Raw genomic sequence first — 21566 nt, 5'->3', positions numbered from 1 at the left:
GCAGGTTTTGGCATAGTTGGTTTTGCATGGATATTCTTTCTGCAGAATTGTTGTTTTGTTATTTGATCCCCAATAAGCAGCACAGCCTATTCTAGCTAAGTTTGGCCTTAAATATCCTGCTTTAATCTCTTCTATGCCACGTATGTTGGAAGAGATCTGCACATTCTATAGGATCCTTTTCCAGCAGGGTTAGTCAGTGCTGGCCACCTCCTCCCTGGCTGAGGTGTAAATTCCTTTTCAGTTCATAAAATGTGGACCTGAGATTATTTTCTGAAACAGTCAAATAATTATTACTGATTTTTTATCTAATGCTTTTAACTAATGCTTTGTTGACACATTGGGCCAAAATATTCTGACATGTTTTCCAAACCTTGTCTCTTAAAATCAGACAAAATCTCCTCCACTTAGTAGATTTTCCAGAAACAAAATTCTAGAAGAATAATGGCAAGAGAGACTCAACAAATCATCTAATCCATGAGCAGTTTTACCTGTGTAAGTCTTTAGAGGTTTGAGTAATCTCCAGCAATGGAGGCCCCACAGCCCTCCCATGCAATCAGTTCTACTACTTCACCATTCCTATCATTAGAGTGCTTTCCAATATCTGACTTCTATTTCCTTTTCCACACTCTTCCAGTTACTAACCATTCATGAAGAAACTACTCTTCAATCATTTAAATCCCATAAGGCAGCTCTAAAGTAGGAAGTTGATACAGGTAACAAATTCAAATGGTTTGGTTTTGTTTTTAACAGGTCCCTGTATCTGGTATTTAGATTTATATGTCAAATTCTCGTTTTCCTTTTGAAGGTAAAAATTCATGGCGATTAAAATGAGTCATGAACCTAGAAAACAGAGCATAAAATGGTTTAAATTCTGTTGTATCCCTACTAAAATGTAGTGGGAGTGCTGAATTTAAAAGCATAAAAATATGAGATCCTGTATTTTTTAGTAAAATGGCAACTTCCAGGCTGTGTTAATATGCATTTATAGTGTCTGAATGGAAAACCTAATTCTGTCTTTACCATAATAACTAAACAGTTTTATATAAACTAATGTCCAGTTGTAAATCCATCTTTTCTTGAAAAAAATATTTTTGAAAGCACACATTTAATCTGATAAATGATGCAACAATTAACTGCTTTCATTACTTGTGAGTCCAAGTTAATAGCTGGATTCAATGTTAATGACTTTTTTCACTTGAAAGAGATGCTTTTCCTCTCTATTGTTTTTTTGGTGCTGATAAATGTGTCACAAGAAACAGCGTCCAAAGGAAAACCATGATTTTTCATGTATGATAGTGTATCAAGTGCAATATTAAACGGTGCAGACAATGAAAGAAACTGATCTCTGTGATAACATAATCTTAAAATAAGAACAGAAAACTGTTATTTTGCTCTGAGGTCTGTTTCAGCTGTCAGCTGAGAAATGGCAATGCATCCTTTGCCACAGGTTAACCAGAAGTGTTGATGCAGAAAAATGAGCTTCTTTAGGCAAGTCAGACTTCTACTCTGGAAGAACTGGATCCTCCGGAAAAGACAAAAGGTAAAGTATTAGTCTTTGGATTTCAGCTTTGGACCATATACTCCACTGGATGAAGTGACTGGTATGTTTATCAGCATGTAAAAATCATGAATTCCTCAAAGAATCAAATGTGATCTTTGTATGGGCCTGCTGTCTGGGATCTTGTCTGGTACAGTTTGCAAAGCTGCTCTTTACAGACTAAATATAGAATTGGGGTTTTCTTTGACAAATAGTGTTGTGTACCAGGAGAATAGTTGTGGGTAGTGACATTTTTGTATTTTCACATTAAAAGATCAGCTGTTAGAAAACATCGTGGGCACTATTCAGCTCAGGGAGGTTTGATTCCGAATTTTAGATTTGCTCCTCACACCCAGCTGCTATTAGACGTGAATCCAATTAGGGCCCTAAAGTTCACACAGATTTTTAATATGGCTGAATGACATAAGTAAAGTGAAAATCAGAGAAGTATTTTAAATCCTTTCAAATCCGCTTAGATCTTATGATACTTTGTCTTAGAGCAAATTTATCTATTACTTTCCACCTTATTTCATCACTGCTTTTTTTTTTTTTTTTCTTATTTATTGGGACAAATTTTCTGAGAGTCAAACAAAACCTCAAACTAGGGTCTTGGTCATCTGATGTATTGCAACTACTTCTGTCCAGCAAAGGAAGTCCTTTTGAGATCGTATAGAGATAGACTACCTGTTTCAAACTAAAAAAATTTAAAAGGTACATTAGGGCATCTGTGAGGCTGTAACAGTCTTGCAAACAATTTTGCTATAATAACAGATATCAACAGGGTCAAACTGAACCATGGGATGAGATTAAATGCTTACCTATCCTGACCTGATTTTAGTAATTAGGAATGACTCACATGCTGAAATTTCTAGGATCAAAGGATTATCTGCTTGTCTTCATAGACAAATTGAATGTCCTTTCTTTCATAGTTTTCCAGCAGACTTTCTCCCACAGTCTACATTGCCGTCAAGAGCTGATGCATGTAACATTGCCAGCTCATGATTTAATACAGTATTGAAAGTCACCAATCCATACTTGAACTAAATTACACCAAATACAAGGACTCCATTTTGAAGCTGGACTTCAGTTACTGATTGTCAAGGAGCTGTAGCATGGTTCTCAAGTTCAGAAAAAAAAAAACCCAAAGAGAAAATCCATGTCTTTCTGATCTTCAGATGTGTATACTGGGACAATTGGTAGCCACTGTTTTTTAGCAAATGGATCTTTATGTACTACTTCAGTATTTGCAGTGTATGAAATACTGTTTTATTCAGGCAAATCTGCTCAGATATGTGACCCAAAGTGCCTGCTTGGGTTTCAGGAATTGCTTTTTTTTCTTGTTTATTTTTTCGCATAGAATTTTAAAAAATGCTAACTTGGTGTTTCCTGGTGTTGCCAGAGATCCCCTTCTGTGATAATCATTCCTAGCTTGTAAGCACAGTGTAATCGACAACAGATAAGTATTTCCTCCACTCTGAAGAGTAAAACATTTTACAACAAAGTCAGTAAAAATAATTTCCTTTTCTAAGTATATAAACCTACCTGCTTATTTGTCCACACAGAGAAACAAGGTAGCCAAAACAAAAATCCATAATGTCAAAAGTAGCTATAAAATATGTTTTGGGAAAATCAGCCTGTTTTTTATTAACCATCATGCAGTACCATAAATGGAGGCATATCCAATCTTCTACTCAAGTTCATCATTTAGTCTAACCTAATTCACAAAAGGAAAGACTTCATTACAGAGTTAACAGATCTACAGCCAATTTAAGCTGGTCATGTTTATATGGTCCTATCACTGTGCTTGGTCCATTACATCTCCTGTGCATGTTGCTGGGGTTTCTGGCTGTTCTTGTAGTTCTGCAGGCTTACTGGCTGCTCTCTGATCCTTCCAGTGAGTTCTGAGGCAGCTGTGTGTCCTCAGGAAGAGGATCACAGGAAAGAATCAGAGGGCTAACAGCACTTGGTCTGTCCTTATTGCATGACACATTGTGTACCAGCTTGAAAGAAAGCTTCCCTTGTGCTTTAGCCTTCAATCCCTTCCAAACTAGTTAGCTCAGACAGAAAGGAATTAGTGAATTCAAGTATGAGGATTTTGTATTTCCTGGGAATGAATTAAGAATCGACATCTGAACAATAATGCAGATGAATTCTGCAGCAAAGACAACAAGCAAGGAGTCTCCCCAGTTCCTACCCCTCTGAGTTTATGGGTGTGTAGTGCTTGTCCTAAACATCAAATGGATGGCAATGGGTGTCAATTAGACCTTGTGGACCCCTGCTGAGTAGGGTCTGTAACACTGTATTCTGAGCTGTGCACAACAGCTGTCAAGGTGAAGAGCTGTACAATGGCAGGTTTCCTTCTCTAATAATTGTGTCATCTGCCCTTTGCTGCTGGTAAGATTTTTGTCTAGCTTTGAAACTATCAGGCATGCATAACTTCCGGGGGGTGGGGGGTGGGGTTTGTTGTTGTTTTATTTTTTAAAAAGCCCTAAGAGAAAAAGTGTGAAATAGGAAACAGTTGCCTGGTATAAAGCTTTCTACCCTTTTGCTGTAAGCATAAGCTGTGCTTAACTAAAGCTATTAGACAAAGTTATAGCGGAAAAAACAGGGCAGCTCCAAAAACCTGTTCTTAATTTTGCTGTGGAGTATCTTTTGCCCTGTATTGCTCAGTTTGGAAAAAAAAAAACCTTCACACATGACCCATCTTGTCTCCGGCTCTACCGCTGTATGCGTTATTGTTACGTATTTGGTGCCTGGTCAGGGAGGCAGGAGCAAAGGAAAGGAGGCAGGGAGGGCTTTCCTGTGCATGTGCTACAACTCCAGTTCTGGAGAGAGTTTGTCCTGGCTCTTGTAGGGAGGAGAAAAAAAAAGTGCCACGTGGCTGGACACACAGATCCCATAGCTGGTCCTCAGAGCCCAAAGCCTATGTCACAGGATCAAAGGGTTGTAGTTTCAAACCTCTGCCAAAACACACAGAGGCAGTAAAACAAACTGAAACACAGGAGTGGAGGAAACAGACTGAAAAACAGGCAGGATATTGCTCTGTGGTAAAGCAGTGCCCTTGATTTTCTGTCATGACTGGGAGCTAGTGACTGTTCTAAGGGTATTGAAAGATCTGGGCAATAAAGTGGCCTTTGGGGTCTTCTGTGTTAATGAATAAATGTATATATTTCTACCTGTATTAGAAAATTAATAATGTTGAAATGAATGATGGCAAAAAGAAGCAAAAGTAAAGATCAAAGAATGTTAGCTTATGCTAAAGTCTTTTACCTTTGGGTAGGCACAGTGCACTGACAACCTACTAATGAGCCCTGCATTGCGAAAGTGTGGATAAAAAAATCCCACACTTTTTCTCTCTTGCATCTAATCCTTTTTCACTGTATTGTTATAGAGTCATCCACTTTGTATAAAAACTGTTTAGACTTATATCTGGTCTATCTGACAGTTTAGTACTACCCGCCGCCTCTTTTTACCTCAGTCAGGATGCTTAAACGTTTCTTTAGAAGAGGGTGGATAAGCCATTGAGTTAATGGTGATGCTTCATGGGGCTCTGATGAAATCTTTGCTATTTCTGGGTGTCCTTTCCAAATGGTGAAACAGGCAAGGGCAGGCACATGCTGCACTGGGCGTTGCTGCTGTGAGAAGGGGCTTTAGCCCTCTAGTCACTTAGTGACTCTATACGTGGTTCATCTGTAAAATTTATTTTGAATTTATTTTCTTCTTTTTTTCCAGCTTCGTTTTCTGGTGGAGCTTGTATGGCCTCTGTCGTTATTTCTTGCCCTTGTCTGGCTGAGGAAAGCTAATCCACTGTATCGCCAACATGAATGTAAGAACATTTAAGATGTTTTAATGCTCTGACTTGTGCTAGATAATGGCTAGATGTTCTTGGACAGAGATACTGGGATCTGTTTGCTGAGTAGTATTCTCCAGTGGCAAAAGAACAGGCTTTGCTTCAAGTAGTTTAGTTATTTATAGCCATATTATAGCCATAATAGCCATATTATAGCCAATTCTTATAGCCGTAAGAATTACCAGTGAGGAGGAAAAAGAAAAAGCTCTACTTTTTCTGAGATACTTTGTTGTCGGACTTTTGTGAGATCTCAAGATTCTATCAAGTTGTAGACTTCTGTAATTCTGTTACTGAGAAAGTACTGCCTCACTATTTAAAAAAAATAGTTAGCTCAGAATTTATTTCAGTTGAAAATAGCCATATTGCTTATGTCGGTGACTTTTTTTTTTGCTTAGTAAAGGAGAAACCTATATGATTTCCATCATGTTTCTTCTGTAGTGAGCCAACCCATTATGCTGTTTAGATTCACACAGGCTGCATTAGAAAAGACACCTAATAATTTATATTTTGTATTTCCATACTGTAGGTCACTTCCCAAACAAGGCAATGCCATCTGCAGGAACACTGCCATGGTTACATGGCATCTTCTGTAACATGAACAACCCCTGTTTCCGCAGCCCAACCCACGGAGAAGGTCCAGGTGTTGTGTCCAACTACAACAATTCCATGTAAGCAGAGCTATATGTGTGAGACTGGGTTGCAGTAATACAGGTCTGCTAGGCAACTGCTGATAGCCTGTCTCAGGACAAATCTTTTTGATATAAGAGTATGAAACCCCTAAGCTTTCTCTTCTTATCACTTGAGTTGTCCCTTCTGAATGAGAGCTCTGGTGAAGTAGCAGCAAAGGAAAATCTGCACTGCCATTTCTTATGTAGCACCTGTTTTGGCTATATACTTGTGAGACTTTAGTCAGCATAGTAACCGTCAGATACTAAGCTTATTAACAAAATAGGAGGATGGGAGATTTCTGGACTGCTAGTGAAAAAGAGCTGTGGGAGTGCTTCATTGCATTGTTTGTTATAGCTGAGTCATGAAAGACAGCATAGCAGACAAAGAGCCTTAGAGTGAAAACCTGTTAGAATAGCTATAAAAATTGCTCCAAATCTCCCTTTGCAAATAGTCCACTTTGGAGCATCCAATGATTAAAATTCATGAGCTAACCATGCCAAGGCCATTAAAGCTCCAGTCATGTGAAAGTCCATAGCTTGGAGTTAACTTAGCATTTGACCTTTTGTTCCTAGCGAACAGGATTTAAAATAGTCAGCAGGGCTTTTTTTGTGGGGTACAGTGAAGCCAGAGGGTTCTGTTTCTGGCTTTTCTAGGTTGCTTATTACAGAGCAAACAGTCCCTTTGTGAGTCAGAGTAAATTCAGTGCATTACAGAGGAAGCAAATACATTGTGTTTTCTGAAAGAATTTAGTCCTTCCTGTTTGCTGTTTCCTGTAAGCTAAAATAAGTTGTGAGGACTGAGATATCCTTTTCCATACATGGAATGGTATAGCACCATTAAAGAAATGTAATGGCCTCCCCTGCTGCAAACAAGAATTTTTTTGTACTTGTTTATAAACACAGGACCTGATTGCATCCTTGCTTGAACTGTATGTTCTAACCCAGAACCAGGGGGTGAACAGCTAGCTGCCTGTGGCAGTTTGTCCCTCCTGTTTTCCTGCCTCTCCTAGAAGACATGTTTTGAAGGGACCTAAAAGCCACCCTTATGTTGGAGGGGACTGAGCTGGGAGAGGGAAGACGATTGTGTGTCCGGGTGATTCCATGTCACTTACCTGGCTGAGCAGGGCTGCATGTGCCCTGAGTGCCCCATCCAAATGCTGGAGCTGAGCCTGGGCCAGAACCAGAGCAGATTTTCACCATAGCTGTGAGGTGAATGCTGTCTGGGGAAGGTCCTGTCTCCCCAGCAAGATCAGCATGGTTAAGGAAGAACTTACATGAGAGGCCGACCTTCTGCAACACCAGTAGCCCTCTTAAACCTTCTGTGGACTTCCAATGAATCCCACACCAACTGAAACTACTCTGTTGTCACCACAAAACTGAGCTTTGAGTTTCAAGACTGAGGACAAAATAATTTATTTTTTCCTCATCCCTAACATAGAGAAAGTCAACTTCACCTTTTTTTATATGAAAGGTTCTTAAGAGTCATCAGTCTTAAATTATTGTTGGTTCACTATTTCTTCTTTCAGCCTTGCAAGGGTATATAAAGATGCTCAGGAGCTCTTACTGGAAGCCCCTGAAATCCATGACCTTGGCAGAATCTGGGAAGAACTGATCATTATGACTCAGTTTATGGAAACAATGAGAACTAATCCTGAAAGAATTGCAGGTAATTGTTTTGTCTATATCCTTTAGATTATTGAATTTTTCCTTCTGAGACCTGACTAGTAGTTACTCTGCAGACTGACAACATTATAAAGTATTTCACACGTGGCTGTTAGTCTGCTTACTGCTAGAGAGGGTAAGTTAAAACTTGTCCAGTGTTGTAACAAACACCTTTCATTTGAGAGAAAGGAGAGAGGCATTCAGCTCCATTCTACAACCATCTTCCTTAAATAGCAGTAGACAAAACTCAGAACACAGAAACATGGATCTCTCACTACCCAAAGTAAAACGCATGGATGAATAGATTTCATTAATTATTATTACAGTAGAGGCAGAAGCAGTAAGAAAGTGTCACTGGAAGATGCAGAGGAATGGAAAGCTAGGAATGTGCCTGAATATACACTAAGAGCATAACCCACAGAAGAGCTTGGAGATACTTTGTTTCAAGTGTTAGCTGAAATAGGTTTGGAACAGTGAAGAAGGAAACACTTGCTTCTTGTTTGGATGATGTGTTTAGAGAGAGAAGGCATTGCACACTTCTTATAAACAGGATTGCAGATTATATGATTCCATTAATTTTTACTTAAAACAACCTGCCAAATGCGAAACACGATCCTGCGGAAAAATGGGAAATGGACTAATAATAATTTATTTAATTTAATATTTGGGCTTTAAGTACAGAATTTGAAAAGGTACTCCTAAAACTAACGGCACAAAAATAGACTGGCTCTGAGAATTCATCTGTCCCATTCTCAAGTCCTTTGCCACAGGAATAATATTCTTATTAAAATCAGATTATCACTCTCCATATATATTTTAATAAGATATGTGTAAACCATCTGATACACATGCTCCACTATCTCATCAGAGGTTTCTAACTAGAAGTAAAAAAGGGACTATCTCATTGTAAATAACAGTGAGACAATCAAAATGCCCCAGAATGCAAACAACAAGAACTTGAGTATAATCTGAGCTGTGGTTTGTACACAGCTATAGAAACCAAACCTGCCTATTTAGAGGTGAGGAAAAGCATGACATGCCATGGGTTTGCTACATATTGCTAAGGGACCACACCCCATTGTTTGGGAAGTTGCCTTTGCATCCCGTTTCAACTTTACTCAGCAGCTGGAAAATAGAGTACATTCCTCCCCGCTCCTGTGAAATATAATGTTAATGCTCTTTCAGAATCTGTGGGGTTCTTGAATGTGTTTTACTTAAAAAAAAAAAAAAAAAAAAAGTTTGGAATCTCCTGTTTCATAAAACAAAGTAACAAAGTCAGTTCTGGAGCTAAACTAATAAAATGTTAATTTCCACCTTTTTCCATACAGAAAAAGGTACTGCAGAATTGGCTATTTAAGTTCTCTCTGTGTGTAGCTTACTACTATTGCCTGTAAGTAACAATCTTAACAGAATATTGTTATAGTTGCAAAGTTGAGCAATGAAAAATTAACAAATGTCAGAATTAAGATTGCTCCTTCTCCTGATTCCTTAAACTGGATCCACTTCTTGAGTCCTCATTCCTTGTCCCATTCCCCCCTTGCATTTGATGAGATGTGTTCCTGTAGAGTGCTTTTTCCTCCACAATGCCTGGCTGCTGGGAAAGGCATCAGTGAGAATATGGGGGAGAGGCCTCTACTATTGTTTTCAGTATTCAGTGCTTAAGTAAATACATGGAGGAGCAATTGAAGAAGTTCTACTCAGCCTCTTTAACCCTAGGACTGAATGTGCTTATTGCAGATGGAATTGTGGAAGTTAGTTGTCAAAATCTGATACGACGCTACTTAACTCACAAAATGGAGACACTCAACAGCAAATTTGTGCATGTTTATGTGGAGGTGTCTAAAGCTACATTCCCCCTGTCACTATGATACATGCTGCTCCTATCAGTTTCAATTGCCTGTTCTAAAGAATGGAGAACTAGTGCTTTTCAAGCATTCTTCACCTAAGTCTGATGCTATGTGAACTACCTTTAATAAAGGCTGTAGTATTCAATGGACATAAGCAGCATTCACTTTCCAAGCTTTCATTAGGACCAGACTGAGGCAGAATTTACACTGATATTGATTTGTAACAGAGACAAGTTTAAAAAGATTGACACTGACTTTAAGAGCAGCAGTATTTTGAATATTGTTATAGATGGGATTAGGGAAATTTGGTGGGCTCTCATGTGTGTTTAGTTTAACAGTGGGTAGCCTCATTGGTTTGTCTGAAGGTTTGCAAGTTTTTAGTTTAATAGTTGGTAATCTAGTTCAACATGACTATTAAACTACAAACAATTTATGCTTCTCCAAGGAAAATGAGTTTTTCTTGTGAAAGATTTTCAAGGGGCAATTTTTGCAAAAACTATAGAATGAGATTAACTAGCTAAGATTAATCCACAGTAAGTGATAATTTAGTGTAAATGTAAAGGGTTGGCTAAAGTTATTTACACAAGGCTCAGAAGAAAGAACACTAACAACAGTAGCACACTTGAATCTGAACTTTTAAAATAAAGCATTACCTCAGAAAAAAGGCAGACTCTTTCAAATGTAGCCAGGGATGCTTTCAATACTTCCATTGCTGAAGTTCTAGTCTGAAACATCTTTGAGAGATCAGATATGCAGAGTCAGAACACTCAGCATTTTCTGGTGATCATTCCCCAACAACGGATTAAAATGAGTTTGAATTAAAAAATAGTTTTGGACTCCATTAGTCACTAGTGAGTATATGAGCCAAAGCACATACTTTTTGCAGGTTTAAGCCAGGGTGTCAGTTGTTCTTTAACTTCCTTTGTTTGGTATCTCACTGATCTCTGCGCTCCTTTCTTCATCCAGGAAGAGGAATACGAATTCTAGACATTTTGAAAGATGGGGAGACTCTCACTTCCTTCTTGCTGGAAGATGCTGGCCTCCCAGATGCTGTTGTTTTCCAGCTTATTAATGCTCAAGTGCGCCCTGAACAGGTGGGTAGAGTATAACAGATACCAAGCTGTTTTCTGTGTGGAATGCAAAATAGCCTCAGTTGAGGGCCTTGTGCCCAGAATACCTGCTGCCTTATAGGTTTCTACAACTTCTCCCTTTGTTTTTTGTGAATCTAGAGGAAGAGGTGTATTGAATATGCATTAAATATAGATATTTAGTTCGATGCTGTTGTTGCTCCCAAAAAATGAGCATCAAGAAACGATACTGCCAAGCAATGCATCCATCCCCATGATTAAAGACTTGGTTCAAAAGCATAAGGCAGCTGTGCATCCTTTTGGGACAGCAGTCCTGATGAATAGCAGCAGAGAATTATTTGAGGTTCTTCATTTAACATTTAAATCTCTGCCCCAGTGTCAGCAGAGTAATATGGTGGCTTTATGGCATTGTCTCACGTGAATAGGTGGGAGTGGAGAAGCAGACCCACTTTCTTAGATTCTGATTGAATAATAGATCTGCTCAGAAAATTTAGAGTAAAAACTGGAGCTCATATCCCTCCTGAAGCAGCTAAACAGGGGACTGTGGCCAAGTCCAGGCTGTCTCTGTCTCTGCATGTACTCGTGGCTGGGAGCTCTGTGAGGAACGCTGTATTAATGAATGAATGTTGCTGAATCAGAACTCTGGAACAATTTCTACACTGCGTTAGTGTGTGGGTGGAAGCAAGTGAATAATTGAGGCTGAAAGACACAATTCCTCTTTTTCATTGCCACATAAAACACAAATGCTGGAACTGTGTGTGGCCAGAAAGAGGGAGGGCATTAATGAACTTGCATGCAGTTCCTTTTATGCACTACAGGTTCCAGCTGGTGTGACTAGTAGCCAGATTACTTATCTGCTGTATTCTTGATTAGTACTGGGGAAGCCCTCCCCTCTCCTCACTTTGTCATGAAGCAATACCACAAGACCATACCAAAGCCAGTGTCAACTGATACATCCTACTTATTTTCACACCTCCGTATCAGCTGAGATGGTGAAAATTTGGTTCCTTGCTGCTCATGACAAGGAGAATATATACAGATATCCTGCTGGGCTTCTCTTTCCCTTTTCATCCCTAACCTCTTCTTCATCAGAGATCTGCTGCGCCAGGGGAACTGTGTGCTGCTGCATCAGTCTTTATTAGCTCCGCAGTGGCATTCATTCATCTACTGTTAAAAACTCTGCCTGCCAGTGTATGCAGGACTGACATTTTCAACACCATCACCGAAAGTACGGTTGAAACCTGCTGGAACATGGTGTCTTTCTGCTGTATGTTCTGTGCTGATGTAGGAGATTTAGTTCTCTTCATGCTGGAAACTAAAGAAATCTGAACATCAGTTAGAGAGGAAGCTGGAGGAGACCTGGTGTTAAATACCATTTTTGCTGTCATCTATAAAGTTTTCTTGTTAGCAGTAATCACAGGGATACAAGATCATCTCACAAGAGCTGATTTACAGCTATGAGGCAAGAAAGTGCTGTGAATACTTCCTCCAAGAACAACTGATGCAGAAAAACTAATCTCATAATTTTCAAAGGACCACAAGAGAATTATTTTCAATAGGAATTGAACACTTGATCTCCTATGGGAGTTAAATCGCTTAATTCCTACCTTCTTGATAAACAAGTTATGGAGGCTGGACTTATGGTTGGTTGAGGTAGAAGTTGCAGAGCCATGACTAGAACCTAGATCTGTGGTTGTCTTAAGCCTCAACCATGATAGTTCATCTCTAGTTCTTCATGCTGCTCTACCCTCTGTTTCCTTGCATAGCGCTGTACACCCTCTTCCCCGGCTCTGATGGCACAGAGCTGATCAACCTGAAAGCAACTTGTTTACAAGAGCCTGACTGTTGCCAACAGCTGGCTGCAGATCTAGGTCTGAGCTGCCTGGGAGTGCAGGAAATGACACACAGAACTGAAAGCTAAACCTGATCAAACAGCCAACTAGCTGAAAAAATAATTTGGACTTCATCTTGCCAGCTTTGGCCGAACAGTGACACATTGATTAAAAAAAAAAAAAAAGTATTGAAGTTTTCCTCTGAGGGCCTGCTTTTTTGAGTCATTCTAAGATAAGGATAAGAGACTGATGTTAAAACACAATAAGAAGTTCAGGAAAGATTGGCAACAGCCCACCCTACCGGAAAAATTGGAAGGGTGGAGGTTTAATGTTTTTCTAATCCCATCTGTTCATGAACATTCTTGAAATGCAGTTACAGTTTGTAAATAACTTATCTTCTTTTTTTTTTTCTATGTTTAATCCTTCTCAATGATGTTAATGTCACAGTTTCCTCATTTCACAAGTCAAAACAGGGTTCCCAGGCTGCCTCCTTGTGCAGCTCAGTTTCATTGCAGTTCACACTGAATGATGAGGGCCATGCCAGATCAGGTGTATATGGTTTAAAAATGCTGTTCTTTTCACACACATCCCCAGGACATAAGTGACTGAGCAAATAAGCAAATTCTTTCACTGGCATCAAGTCAGTTAAATCCCATTGAAATGTTCCAGTTTGAGGGAGGGTGGGGGTGTTTTGGAGGTTTTTTGCAAGCCAGACTGTATCTGTCGGTTGCATTTCCTCTTTTGCATTCTGCCTGTCTCCTGACTGTCCAGTGCCTTGTGGTGTTGTGATGTAGTGATGCAAATCACAGCTGTAGTGATGATAGTCACAGTACCTCTCAGATACTTCTACTAGAAATTCACATCCCTTTTTTTTATCATTATTCCAATACACAGTTTGTGTGTAATTCAGGTGCTTTTTATTGTCAACTGCAGCTCCATAAGCTGAAACTCAGGACAGTCATGGTAGACAAAACACATTGTTGTACTAGACCTCTCTTCCTCTGCCTTACCTACTCTGGATGCTGACTTTCCACAGCCACACTTGCAGTTTTGTTGGTAGCTGAAGCACTTAATCTGAAGCACTTAATAAACAAATCCTCAAGCTTGAATCCACTCTCCAAAGTAACTGAATTAAGTTTTTCTCATTCCTCTGGGGTTTTAAGTATTTCTCTTTACAGGCACCACCAAACAAGTCTCAGCTGCTAGCTATAGGAGATTTCCAGATATAAAATTTTGATAATGTTCAGAATCTCTTAGATGGCCTTGTTAATTTGCTTAGATAGGAAATAAATGTGCATCTGTGTCTGACCTAGTATAGGTGTGGTTTGTTTTGATCCAAATGTCTTGAAGACTGGAATGCTCAGCAGATTATTTTTCTAAAGAAAGTTATATTTTGTGCAGATTTTGACGATTTCTTTTTCTATGCAGTTTAATAATTAATTTAGCCTAATGATCTTGTGTCAGTGCATAGTTCTTGTTTGTCTGAAAGTCTGTGTTCATCTCAAACACAGTAGGCATTTACAGTAATCGCAGTGCTGTGAGCTTTTTTCCTTACAATTTGTACTGTGAAAAGAGATGGACAGAGGATAGGAACATTAGCTTATGAGCAATTTCCAGTGCTACTTTTTATTATATTTCCATGTATTCTGTCCATTATAAAGCAAGTAGAACTGAATGATAGACTACCAAGAGTATTCCATTATAACAATGTAAATCCCAGGTAAATTTACTGATTTCTATGGAGTTATTCTGCATTTACATTGGTTTAACTATAAACTAATCTGTTCCCAGTGGTTGAACACTAAAGATTTTGTTGTTGTTGTTGTTCCATGTTTATATTGGAATTGGTAATCAGTAGATGGGTGTGGTTTAATGTAAAATGGCTTTGTAAAGCCTGGCTGTATGCCTGTGCACAGTGACAACGAATAATAGCTGTGGGGAAGCATTGGGGTGGAATAGTCATAACTGAAATAAAAAACAGTAAATGAAACATTGGTTTTGGTTGCAGTTTGCCTACGGTGTCCCTAGCTTGACTCTGAAGGACATTGCTTGCAGTCAGATGCTCCTGGACCGCTTTATTATCTTCAGCAGCAGAAGAGGTCTCCCTTCTGTGCACAAGGCCATGTGTGCCTTGTCCCAGGAAAGCCTACAGAGAGTAGAAGATGCCTTGTATGCAAATGTTGATTTCTTTAAGCTATTTCAGCTGGTAAGTATTAACACAATCATCCTGCCTTATGTTGTCATTTCTTTGGCTGATATTTCATTGCCCTTCAAGAATTTTCTTTGTAATACATCACCAATGTTCCAAGTGGTCTTTATTTACCCCTGCAAATGTAAGGTTATGGATGTGTGATCATTAACCTACCATCAGCAGAACACTAGACAGTTCTGAGTATGCTTTGGGATGAAACAGATTAAATTCACAGTATAATGGAACTAAAAGATTCAAATGCAATTTTAAAATCAGAGTGTGTGTGGAACTATTATCTGATCTTTCTAGTCTGTGTAGCAAAACAGTGTGAGGCAAGACCTACAGGGACCTTGCTGAGGGTTCTGAGAATACCCCATACAGCCCATCCTGTCTTTGCTCTATCCAGCATGACAGAATTTTACACTGAAGTCAAAGCCACAATGCAGCTTGAGTTGGGATAGCCATATTTAAAAAAAAAAAAAAGTTGTACTGGCTTTCATCACTCTTTCTATAGAAGCTTTTCCTTACCTCTGTTCATTTTCATTGTGCTTCTTTGCACTGTTCCTGTTTCTACTGTGACCTTCTTGCCATAAATTAACCACAACTGCAACCTTGGTTCAATATGGAGATATTATGCCATTTTATATATTATTATTATTATTATTTATAACTTATTATATATTTAAAAGCAATAGTATGAATATATATATTTATATATATAAAATGGCATACCAGTTTGGTGGGGGTTTTTTGCTTTTGCTCTCTGTTCTTTTCCTAATATTTTTCTAATACTCCATTTGCATTCTGCACACTGAGCTGGTGCTTTCAGAGAACTATTCATAAAGACTCCAAGGTCTCTTTCCTCATGATAGCAAACTTAGAGCCCATCACTATGTATACGTCTTTCGTGTTTGTTTTCCCCATGATCATGACTTTGCATTTTTCAACAATGAATTTAATTTGCTGTTTTTCACCTTTCAACTTAATGTCATGAGACCATCACATTTGCAGTTTGCTGTATACAGCAGGCAGGATATATGAGCAGCTGCTAAAGTTACATAGAAAGTACTGATCGGACTTTTCTGCCACAGCAGTGTAATGCCATGGTTAATTTAACATGGATTTTATTCAGCTTTGAGTTGCTCAGAACTGGGAACAGAGGATGCCAGAAGCTTTAACTGACACACCAGCCAAATTACTGTTTGATTATTGTAGCATTGGCAGTCATTCATTGTGCCCATGTGATTTTGCCAATCCTGATAAGAATCTGTGGTCAGCTTTTGAAAGCTGCTGTTTTCCGTTTCTAAAAGTATACTCACATATTTTCATATATCTGATGCTTGCTGGAAGTAGCAGAGAATTAATGCTACAGTACTTCTAAGAGATGTTTTCAGCATTTAAGGACTTCATGTGAATATGTACACTGCACTGCCCAACTTTAAAATGAAGCTGCTAACATATCATGATTTTGCTGCCATATCAAGTAAAATGGAAATATGAGATTTGATGAAGCAGTTGTCTGTGTTTAAACAAAAATAGACTCACATGGGAAGTAGAAACATAAACCTGAAACCAAAATCTAGAGTTGTGAAAGACTGGGTGTTCAGATGCAGGCTTACGGTCTGGTCTGTTACTATGAGATCTGTCTGCCAAGACTTCCCCTGAATATCGGAAGTCTGTGTGTTGGAAGGGTATCCATAGCCTGATTCCCAGGGGGTTTTAATGTGCACCCAGCTGCAGAGAAGAGGGATTATCTTTTCACAATGCCTAGCACCATGGGACCTCAAGTTGGTAGAAGCTTTCTCACACTCCCATCATTATAGTTGCTAAATAATAATTTTAATATATTTCTGTTTTTTTCCAACACAGAAGTCCCCCTTTTAAATCAAAATCCATCTCAGTTACTCCTGTTAAACTAAAAGGTAGACTGTGCCTAAGCACTCCTTGCCAGTTTTTTTTACAATGTGCTTCTCCACCACTTTAATGTTTCTTGCTGAATTTGTGATCAACATATTCAGGTATGTATGTGCATAAACATACACTCAAATCCTTCATGTGCTCATGTATACCCTCTAGGGGGTTTTGCCAGAAATTAAAGCCACTCACATTTTTGATAACAAAGCAGAGACAGAAAAATAAGACCCTTCCTTTACTGTCTGGCTGGCTCAGCCGCAGCACAGAAAATGAGCCTCTTTCTGCAGCACTGCTGTTCTTGAACCTGCCTGTTTAAGCTTTGTTTGAAGTTCTCTAAACCTTAAAAATAAATGAAAATGAAATTCTTTAATACCTTATTGTAATTTTAGGTGGAGATAAGCAGTTCTTCACTTAGCATAGACACATGTTGCTGAAACAGCTGCTTTGATCAGTATCACTACATGCACTTGATATGTAATCAAACTGAGTGTAAATCTACACTCAGTTACATATGCAGAATGAATCTGCATTGGACTTCTTAAAATTCTACATTAGTTTTAAAACTTTTACATTAGAAATACCTGTGTATTCATGACCCAGGTTATTTTCTGCACTCTTACACTGTCAGTCACTCTGTACTTCATGGTCTTCAGGCTACAGGTGTATAGTATAACCAATCACATACCAGAATTTGTTTTTACAGAGCTCCTTGCTTGAGCAGGGCTTATTTTAGGATGGGCAGCTGACTGTGGATTCCAGAACTGGGCCTTCTATTGTTGGAAAGAAACTCTTCAATGTTTATGCTCTTCCTTTTTTTCATGACACCATATTAATTTCCAGTGAATATGAAAATAGTTGGATAAATATTTTGGGGAAAGCTTTCATCCTCCTCTGTGCTTAGGGTCAATAAACATTCCCAACTCTATGTTCTGATATTTAGGTCAGATGAGAGTGTAGTTTGTATATAATGTCTGCTGATCCTGTCATATGTGTGCTTCTAGAGAACATGAACTAGCTGAGTTCAAATTCAGTCATTTTAGGACATTTCTATTAAGACCTGATTCATACTGAATGCCTCCTGCAAGAAACTATTTAGGAGCAAACATGTAATTTTGCTCCTATTTCTCTTTTCTTTTCCTCTAGCTACTAGAAGGAGGTTCTTAATTCCATATTTATCCCAGGCTTTTCTCTGCTTTGCTTCAGATTGTTTACAATACCTGTGACTCACAGTTTCAAAAAGGCCAGGTTAAGGCAAGTGCTCCAAGAATCCTGTATAAGCTTTCCAGAGACTGGTTCCCCTTAGGGGACAAAGGAAAAGTGTATTTTGAAGGATTGTGTGTATACACTTCCTGTCTGAACTGCAAGTGACAGATCAGAACATGCTAACATAAGCTTTCCATAAAAAGTCATGCCTTTGTGATTCCCTGCCAGGTACCCACATAATGCAGCTGTCTTCTGCTTTCTTAACCACCTACTGACTGAATAGAATGGTAGGGGATCAGCAGGGTGTATAGCTACACAGTTTTGGGGAAGTCTTTTTAGGGGCTTATATCATAAATATTACAGTCTAGCTATCTAAAAGTCCAGCTTTATGTTCTATTGTAAAACCAGAAGAAATAGATGCCTGAGAAAGCCTCAAGAGTGCTAACTCCAAGCACACATGTGACTCTTTAGACAGCTGACTAAGAAGGGTGCTGTGATGCAAGCGAAGTGGTATGTGATGGCATGCCATGGTGTCACCTGTTTCTTAAGAAGCCAGTGATAACTAAGTGTTAACTTCTGCTGGAAAGGCCATTTGGCCTGTCTGCAGGAGCTTGGAGAAGTAATGGTTTCTGTCAGATCTGACAGACAGCAAGGACCAGACTGTCTCCAAAATCAGGAAACCTCTCAAGTGTAAAGTACTACCAGTTATTTACCTCAATGGCAAATGGGGGCTTCTGTATCACAACCTTTGCTAAATTCAGAAGTTACCAAGAGTGTACATCTCACTGGAAAAACAGCCTCTGTGAGGAGCAGCTTCTTAGAAATCCCAGTTCCTGCATTTCTCCTCCATATTTGCACCTTTTGGCATGGTGGGCTTAGATAAGCAGAACAAAGCCCAAGTTGTATTTTCAGGGGCCTGTGACTGTTTCATATTAGTAAGAACACTTACACTGGCTGCTGTGTGAGTGTGGATATGGGTACTGGATTTGTGACCCCACAAGACAGGCTTACAAGACTCACTGTTCCAAATAACTCAAGGTATTTGAGTGAAAGAGGTGCTGTTTGGATTGTCTTCTCTCACTGTCATAGTGGTTGTCATGTAGAAACTATAAAAAACTCATCTGTATTTCTGATGTATTCACAGCTTCCTGCTGTGTTGGACAGAAACTCACCAGGTGCTGACCTGAAGGCCTGGGGGAGGGTACTGTCTAATGTCTCCCAGGCAGTGCAAAAGGTAAGTGGTCTAATAATAGACGGCATCACTTTTCTGGGTAGCGCATAGTCCTCCTTTTCCTTTGTTCTATTTATGTTCTAGTCACCTGCTTTATCAGAAAGAAAATAGACTTGTTTGGGAAGAGCTGATTCCTTAGAAATTCATTACAAAATAAATGTAGACATAAGCATTGGCAATTATGAAGCATATTCTTTTCTTCAGAAAAGACATGAGAGAACACGAACTGAAAATGGTGCCTGTGACCAGGGCAGAGGAGATAAAAGGATGAGGTTCTGACTGCATCCAAACTTTACCAGTCTGGGCACAACTGAGACCTCACTAGATACTTACCTCCTTTGAGGGTTGCAATTAACAAAGTCTTGTCTTACTGCAGCTAGCCAGGAAGCCAAGTGTTCAGGACCTTTTGATGGTTCTGCAACCATTTGTACAAGAAGGAAGGCCAGAATCCTTAGGCCACTTGGTGAGCTCTCTGTCTGATCTTTTCTGCGGATACCCAGAAGGAGGTGGATCCAGAGTGCTTTCCTTCAACTGGTATGAAGATAATAACTACAAAGCTTTCCTGGGGATTGACTCAACAAAGAAGAAATCCAGTTATCTTTATGATAATACAACCAGTAAGTTTTTCCACCAAACCATTACAGAGACTGTAGACAGGTGCACTTATGTTAAATACCACTGTTGCTTTTATAAAATAACATTTTTAAGCAGTTGATTCAGGAAATCAGAGACAGGTGAAATGGTTTCACTTCATACTTACCTCATAGCTGGAAGCAGAGAAGCCCAGGAATTGAGAGCTGACAGAAATACGCATTTGCTTTAAACATGAAGGCATAAACATCGTCATCATCCTCATAATTAAGACAGTCCCTCTGTCTTAACTTCTAAAATATGCTACTGGTATCAGGAAGAACTAGATGCTTCTGAAGAAGGCTCGGGAAAATACAGTGCCGCATTCTGGAATTACTTTTCTCCAAGGCAATTTTTTTAAAGTCTCTCAACTTGATTGATGGCCTGGAGCACAGGAATTTTAAAATCTCTCCTTTTAAATAATACTCAATTTGATACATGGTGGCTGTTCTCTTCCTGCATAAAAGTCCATATATTTTGGAGCAGTAATGTTCTACAGCATAATTAAATCTTACATAGAAAGTATTTCAATTTACCAGTTTTTGTTGCTTTGATTTCCTCACTTATCTTCCTGCTATTGTAATAGGAGAGAATGCAAAGAGGAACCAATTTTATCTTTTCTGCCATTCATTATCTTTTTCTTATGTCCCCTTCTGTTTGCTGTTTAGTTTTTCTCTACATTGAGACCACCAGCAATTTTTTCTGTACTAACACCCATATTATAGCTGGTAGTACATTTCTGTGTTCCTTCCTCTATGATAGATATGGTTACAAAGTACAGGTGAGCACTTTGCCCGTAGAGAGACTCCAACCTTTCACTGTTCATGTTGATACTTGGCTCTACTTATGTCTGAACCTTCAGAAGACCTGTAAAAGGCCCAGTACTCCATTTCTTCAGCCAGGGAACAAAATAGTTGAATGCTATCCAAGTAAACTAATTACTTCATAGTGCAGGAGTAAGATAGAAATGTTTACATTAAAATGTTTAGTTCTAAATTATTGTAGGATCTAGTTCTGAACTGTTCCAGAGTTCAACATCCAAGCCTGCTGGATCTCCAGTCCAATAGCTTATACTACGTAAGAATTAACCACTAATAGGAGAAAAAACAGCTTCGTATCAGTATCAACTACAATACAAAGGCGCTAAGTCATTAGGAAAAAGGCAATTAGAGCTCAAAATTGTTCAGTGAGATCCGAGCTGTCTAGTTTCCTTCCATTTGAAATACCTTATAAATAACAGCAACTTTCAAATGGGTAAATTCAGTTATGTTTGCTCTTCCAATTTCCATGGTGTCTACTTTATAATGCAAATATCTACTTAGTAGTCTTTTTCATTTATTCAGATGTTGTACTTCTACATTGCAGAATGTGCTTAACCAATGTGCTTAACAGATTCAAAATGCTTTAAACTGTCCATGTTGCCAGTAAAAAGCCCTGCAGGATGTTATGTATGATAGTATTTGAGTAGATTTTCATAAAGACTGTCTGTCTTTCTGTCTTTAGCACCCTTTTGTAATGCATTGATACAGAACTTGGAATCAAACCCTTTAACCAAAATAGCCTGGAGTGCTGTGAAGCCCCTGCTGATGGGAAAAATTCTTTTTGCTCCTGATTCACCTTCCGTACGGCAAATCCTAAAAAATGTAAGAAGTTCTGAAATACAAAAATGTATATTTCTAAAAAATTACATTCTAAGAAACATATTTTGAAAAACAGTGACCCAGCTACCTCAACCTAACCAGATTTTCTTCTCAGAACTCCATTTGTTCTGATGGTCATCAAAGGAGGGACAGTTACTCTTCTTTTAAAAAACAGGAGGCAGATCTTCACTGATTCATCCCATCTTGGTCCGCACTACATGCTTTTTCCAGCTCAGGTAGCCTTTTGTTGGCATGGTTCCACATTTACACTAG

General features: G+C 38.9%; 1 protein-coding gene across 1 annotated transcript in view; it reads left to right on the top strand.

Moving 5' to 3' along the window:
- Positions 1–1474: 1474 nt before the first annotated feature.
- The window catches only part of ABCA4 (ATP binding cassette subfamily A member 4), a 75690-nt gene continuing 55598 nt past the window's right edge, over positions 1475–21566 (top strand). Inside the window, exons 1-9 of the mRNA XM_072868787.1 lie at positions 1475–1540; positions 5270–5363; positions 5914–6055; positions 7582–7721; positions 10531–10658; positions 14493–14690; positions 18937–19026; positions 19400–19640; positions 21157–21296. Of these exons, the coding sequence (XP_072724888.1) occupies positions 1475–1540; positions 5270–5363; positions 5914–6055; positions 7582–7721; positions 10531–10658; positions 14493–14690; positions 18937–19026; positions 19400–19640; positions 21157–21296 (1239 nt within the window). The remainder of the gene's footprint in view (positions 1541–5269; positions 5364–5913; positions 6056–7581; positions 7722–10530; positions 10659–14492; positions 14691–18936; positions 19027–19399; positions 19641–21156; positions 21297–21566) is intronic.

The sequence above is a fragment of the Ciconia boyciana genome, chromosome 7 (assembly GCF_034638445.1).
Source record: "Ciconia boyciana chromosome 7, ASM3463844v1, whole genome shotgun sequence".
Classification (NCBI taxonomy): domain Eukaryota; kingdom Metazoa; phylum Chordata; class Aves; order Ciconiiformes; family Ciconiidae; genus Ciconia; species Ciconia boyciana.
This window is presented reverse-complemented; position numbering and strand designations above follow the sequence as displayed.